At 35.3% G+C, this 6631-nt stretch overlaps 1 protein-coding gene across 1 annotated transcript; it reads right to left on the reverse strand.

The window, feature by feature from the left end:
- Window positions 1-1168: 1168 nt before the first annotated feature.
- On the reverse strand, window positions 1169-5466 carry LOC105440631. The gene is made up of 3 exons (XM_011671042.2): window positions 5409-5466; window positions 3150-3450; window positions 1169-2502 (listed from the first exon to the last, which is right to left on the reverse strand). The coding sequence occupies exons 2-3, from the start codon at window positions 3409-3411 to the stop codon at window positions 2000-2002; spliced, it is 765 nt and encodes a 254-aa protein (XP_011669344.1). The 5' UTR covers window positions 3412-3450; window positions 5409-5466; the 3' UTR covers window positions 1169-1999.
- Window positions 5467-6631: the final 1165 nt, after the last annotated feature.

Below are 6631 nucleotides of genomic sequence, written 5' to 3' on the forward strand. Positions count from 1 at the left end.
AAGCTCCCTTTTTCATCTCTGATGAGTGCCCCTTTTCTCTATGAGTGCCTCCGTTTATACTGACACTATGCCACCTTTTTCCTTTCTAATAAGTGCCTTTTTTCCTTCTGATGAATACCCCCTTTTTAAAATAAGAGCCCCTTCCCCTTCTCATTAAAGCCTCTTCCCACATCTTTGATAAAATGTCTCTATTAAAGGCTTATTAGTCCACTCCAGAAATTTGCTTTTGATAGATGCAGAAATATAAGAGAAACAGAGCAAACAAAAATTGAGTAAAATCGGATAACTAATTAGGAAGTAATTATGGAACTTAGAAAACACTACACATATTGTCTATTTGGTTATCAGTTTGTGACGTCATTGCCTCACTATTATTTTATCAATTGCTTTATATATTTTTATCCCCCAAAATTTGATTTCCCCATGCCTTTGCCCAGGCTATATGATTTGTATCATATTGCGTGCATTTTTCAAAATCTTTTATGAACTTTGAAGAATTTACACTATTTTCTGAATACTGTATATTCATCATCATTGATAAATAGTTTATCAAAATTCACATTTTTCATGATTTAACTGAATTTTTAAAATCCATATTAGTGCATCCACACAACAAAATATAAGTATCCATATAACTTGGATGCTGGTGTGAGGAAAAAAGATTCTTAGGGGAGAAATTGGAAATTTATATTATCAATATAAGAGGCAATGACGTCACAGACTCATGAGTAAGTTGCCAATTTGTCTTGTGATTTTCAAAGTTGTTTTATGTCGTTAAAAATTCTTAATTTTCTTCTTAGATATCCGATTTTGCTCAAACTTATTTGGATCGGTTTGGCTGATTTTCCTGCTTCTATTGAAAGTTATTTTTGGAGTAGACTTGCCCTTTAAAACCTCAAAAGTGCCCCTTTCCTTTGACAAGTGCCCATTCTCCATTGTGATAAGTTCCCCTTTCCGTTCTCACAAGTGTCCCTATCCATCTCAGGTGAGTGTCACTTTTCAGATACAAGAAGTGCCCTTAACCACCTCTGATAAGTGCCCCTTCATCTCTTACAATTGCCTTTTTATCAAATCTGAGAGCTGCCCCTTATATTTTGGCAAGTGCCTCTTTTTATATATGACAAGTGCTCCTTTTATTTTGACACCTGCCCCCTTTTCCTTTGTAATAAGTGTCCCTATTACTTTCTCATTATTGTCTTTTTTCATCTCTGGCGAGTACATCTGATCTTGTGCAAGAAGTGCCCCACTTTCACCTCAGATAATTCTCCTTTTTATTTTGAAATGATTTTTTTTCTTTTCTAATAAGTGTCCTTTTCCCTTTGGATAAAATGCCCTTTTTTCCATTTACCATGAAATTGAAAGCGACTAAGGGTACCTTTTTCACCCAAAGCTCGCTCGCATTTAAAGTTGATACAATTTTGTTTCTTATGAAAGGTCTTTTCACTCTCTCATGAATTGGGCTTAAAACCCCATCATGATTGTATTTTTCCTCTATTATGATTATTGTCGCACTACGACCTCACAAATCTCTAAAAATTGTCTTCAGAAAGTGCCCTATTTTGTTCGTACCTTCACCCCCCTCCCACACTTTGAAAGACGCTCCGCCGCCCCTACTTGGAAGGGATTTTGAGAAAACTATGAACAAGTTCACAATTGAGCAAAGGAACACTTTGTGTAATGTTGAAGAAAACAAATGATTTAAATAATGACAACTTTCCTGTTCTTTGTCCGATTTTATTTGAAACTTTAACCAACGATTCTCTCTTTTTTTTCTGCTCTAAGCCAAGCCGACTTACAACGAATGCGGGTTCCTCTTTAATTTCCAAAAATTGTGTTGCAAAAAGTGTCCCTCCTTAGAGTAGAATACACCTTTTGATTTCTCAAATAATCATAACCCTGATCCACTTCGAAGTTTAGAAATCATGTGTCCACTATGTTGACGTGCAAATCTAAAAGTCCCTATTGTTAACTGATAAATTTCAAATTTCTTTCCCCTCTCCTATTTCCTATATCCTTTCTTTCTCACTTCAAGAGTGGGCCCATGACTCTTGACATCATGCAGGCTCCCATCGCCCTCTCTGATTCCAATATTGTGTTGCTTGTTTTTGATTTTCCAGAACCAGTATGACAAAAATACAGCCACTATTATTATTAATGGAAACAAACCGATACTGCTTACAATCACCAGAATAGGCATGAAGATGCACATGATGACGAAAATGACGAGACTCATTGCGGATTGGAACCAATTAATGACAACATGGAAGGCTGATTTCATAGGGGATGACTCCAGAGGTTTGACTTCTCTTGCGAACGCCGTAAGTTGGTTCCAATCGTCGCTATCCATCTGCACGGTGTTGTCCAAGCTTCCACTGAGAAGTACGAGTGAGGAGCATTTCACAGCCGTTGGCTGGTTCGTCCGGAAGGTCTCCATAGTAGCATTCTTCTTAATAATTAATGGCCAAGGAAAGTCATGAGCGATCACGACTACATTCTCCTTCCCTAAAACGCAAGAGGAAACATGAAGACAGAAGAGAGCTTTGTAAGGTTCATCAGAGGTGCCGTCAGAACACTTTAAAATGAGAAGTGGGGGGGGGGGGGGGGGTATACAATCAAATTTGCAGTTCGTCGAAAGGTGAATTTTTGCAACAAACATAAAAGGGATAATAATTTGGTTTGATAAGGGTACAAAACTAGTAGTTACTTTCAAATTTGCGAAAGTGGTATAAATAGACAAGAAAGTAGGACAGAAAATAATTGCAACAAGCAACAAAAAGGGGACCAATATTACCGACTTCTCTGATTTGCAGAAAAGAGCAAAGGGGGTTATGAACATGAAATACAAGAAAAAAAGAGAAGAGAGAAAGAGAGAAAGAGAGAAAGAGAGAAAGAGAGAAAGAGAGAGAGAGAGAGAGAGATGGGGCAGTGTCAGTCACTACAGCATGGAAGGATTTTCCAAGGCAAGACGGGTTAAGCATTTAGGTCCATACTGGGTTAAGTAAAACCTTCATGTGTCTCTTGGGCACTCCAACAACAATATTATTCAGTGATTCCGATGAATTTTTTTAGATAAAAAATATATTTTTGTAAAATGAATTGATAAACATAAGAGTGAAAAGAGGATTTAAAAAAAGACGATGATTGTTTACCAAGATGTTTCTTAGCTCTGGGCAAGAACTGATTGTATATTGCATCCAAGACATCAGTAATGGCAAAGCGTCTGTTCTGGATAGAGTGACAAAGGATCAGTCCATCAAGTCGTTCTTGCTCCAATGGATAACTATCGAGATCGTTGTAAGGTAAAGGGACCATTCGGAAGTTGATCATTGGCAGAGTCGACCTCAACTTGGACAAGAGTCCTCCGATGTTTCTCTCGAAAGCAGATGTACACACACCAATAGTGATGGCCATGGCGGATAATCTCCGGTGTACCTACAAACAGCACAAGGCCTGAAATGATGAGATCGAAGAATTTGAAATCGTTGAACTGATCAAAAATAATGTACATCAATTTTTACTTCCCTAACAATAATACATTTATGGAGCTCAGAAACTATCCAGCATTAGGTATGCGCTACAAGAGCCCCTGATATGCTTAGATTTACAGTTCATTGAAAAAGATGTGTTTTCAGTTTTTATTTAAAGATATTCACAGATGGTGATTTCCTGACTTCAAATGGTAATTTATTCCATAGTTTGGGGCTGCACAAGCAAATGCTCGATCACCTAGCGTTATTTTTGTTTTGATAAATGGGATCTGCAGAAACAATGTATTTCGGGAACTGCGCAAGTTGCGATTGTGTTGATTAAGTTTGAAATTCAACAGTACAAGTATGATAATATTAGGGAGCTTGACCAAGATGTGCTTTATATACAATCAGCAAGATTTTGATTGTTATTCTCTGGAGTACTGCTAACCAATGAAGATTTCTTAAAATTTGGGCTGTATAGGCAGTATCCTCACAAAATAAGGCCTATATAATTATTTCATCTTATTGCATTTTGTTACACAGCTCCTTTGCAGCCAAGATGAATGGTATTGGTAGGTAATTACGTATTTGAATCAATGAATTAAAAGACTACTTGCTTTATTGAGATGACTCAAACTTATCCATGTAATTTAATGATAATCATGTAGCAATGACGAATGATTGCAAAGTTTTTAATCAGGATGTTGATGATAGTGATACTTATAATAATGATACTAATGATGATGATGATGATGCTGATGATACTGCAGTGATAGTAATAAAGCTAATGATGATGCTATTGAAAACCAAAATAATGATATGCACATTTGCAATAAGCTTTAGGCCTTATATCATAATAACAATAATGCGCAATTTCTGTACAACATACACAGTGAAGATCCTTGGAATGTCGGAAGAATAGTAACTTGTTAGTTTGTTTTCTTACATAGGAAGCCAATGCAAATCGCAAATTAAACCCGAGAAAATTTAGTGGAGTTAAAGAGGAGTCTGCATGCCACATATATTTTTTGCATAAGTTACAATGAACATTATTTTGAGGGTATGAAGCATAGTCCATTACATGATTGTGATGGAATGATTAAAGATAAAGGTGAGTTCTGGTAATGCGATTGCATTGTGAAATAAAAGGTGTGGAATAGATCAGAACAAGTTCATCATGTAGCATGTAAGTATTGATGTGCACTGCAAGGTTGTGGAGTTATCAAAATCATAATAAATTTGGCCCAGTCTTGGTAAAGTATACAGCACTGTACACAGAAAGATGTATATGGGACTACACAAATTGTGTCGGAGCTAGCTCACCTTGATTCCCTTATCTTTCTATGCTCATTACTCAGCCAGTATACATTTTTTCCAAAATTGTTTGGCACATGACATTTATTTGAACATTCAGTGTAAGTTTCGTTTGATTCTGTGAGAATTCATTTTCTTTATTTTACCAGAACTCAAGTTTATCTTTAATTTCAAATGATTTGCTTGTTGTTTGCTCTCTCTCTCTATACAATACAATGTTATACTTACAACAACATACATTGTTTTGAAATTAGAGTGAGCGATGGAGTTTTTTGGGGTTCAGAGTCTTTCTATATTTTGCATTGACAAAAATCTACCATATAGGTATTTGGTTTTGAAATTGCAAATACGAATCTACGTACTAAATGAAAATAAACAATAACAACAAAATCGTGGAACGGAAAGACATCTTTCTTTAGTTATCTGACGCCAATGATATAATGGTGTCGCTTTATGAACGATCTCATTATTATCATCATCATCCCTGTCGCCATATTCTTCTTCATCATCATCATCATTATCATCATCATCATCATCATCATCGTCATCATCATCATCATCATCATTTTCACATTTCATTATTGAAGAAAAAAAAAGAGGAAATACAACACATATTATACTTACGAATTGTCTCACGTTTCGAACGATACCACTACTGAAGGAACATTCGACTATGTTACAGCGCGTGATATAATAATGTATGAGTTCGAGTAATGTGAAAAGCGAATGTAACGGTAACATGGTATGTGCCGATGGGCTCCAAAGTTCAGCGGGGAATCCCCGTATTTGCAGCCGAGTCTAGTCCGAAAACAAAGACTTTGGAACATTTCGTTTTACTGATAAAACTCATGATTATTCTATTATCTTAGAAAAGGTAGACTTATGCTGATAAAAGCAAACATATATATTTTGTTTCCTGAACAAGGAAGATTATCTTATAATTATACCATGATTTTATTTTTTCTGAGCCTTGATCCCAGTTGTCTCATAAAATTAGGAGCATGGATTTAAAAACATGTGTTATTCAATATTGCCCAGGAAATCCTTTACCACAGACAGTTCAAAGGTCAAGTCACCATGACAACATGATCTTCTTCTTCATTTGAAAAAGAAATCTGTTGATTCACAAGAGACAGTACGGTCAAGATTTTTTAATCGCTCACTTTATATTTTGATTTATTTTGATGGTTCATTGGGAAACGGAATAGATGGTCTTCAGTAATATACTGCTTTCATTTTATAGACTTATTTATAACAAGCAAAAATTAATTGCAGTTAGGTTTTCATGCTCGAAGTATAAGCCTTGCTATACCGTATACTATTTTGTTGTGGAAATAAGTTATAGATGATCCTAGTTCATAATGCAGTAACAATCACTTTTAAATGAAAATATTTATATGCTTTGTTACAAATTATTTCCTTCAAACAATTGAGTAAAGGTATATATAGTAATGAAAATTCGGAAACAATTTCTTCTTCCTTTTGCGTGTAGTTCATATCTTTATGAAAGATTTTTTTAAAGTTTGAAATAGGTGGATACATCATCGCTAAATGCATATTTTGATACTGTCAACATATAATCTCAACCCATTCAAGTTATATGTATTGTTCCAATACAACTTTTGGAAATGGAAGGGGGGGGGGAGAACAAAAATTACTGACAGACAGTGATAGAAATAAAGCTGTTATCGCATGCCATGCACGCGTGCAATCTATACATAATATACATCACCATCATCATCATAAAAGTATACTGATGATGATGTAATAAAGAACAGCCTATATGATAGGTGTTTTTAAAACTCGCTAACTCTATGTGAAGGTACATGTTTATTACTTTTTATTAG

Source organism: Strongylocentrotus purpuratus, unplaced genomic scaffold (genome assembly GCF_000002235.5).
Source record: "Strongylocentrotus purpuratus isolate Spur 01 unplaced genomic scaffold, Spur_5.0 spur5_scaffold_6, whole genome shotgun sequence".
NCBI classification, from domain to species: Eukaryota; Metazoa; Echinodermata; class Echinoidea; order Camarodonta; family Strongylocentrotidae; genus Strongylocentrotus; species Strongylocentrotus purpuratus.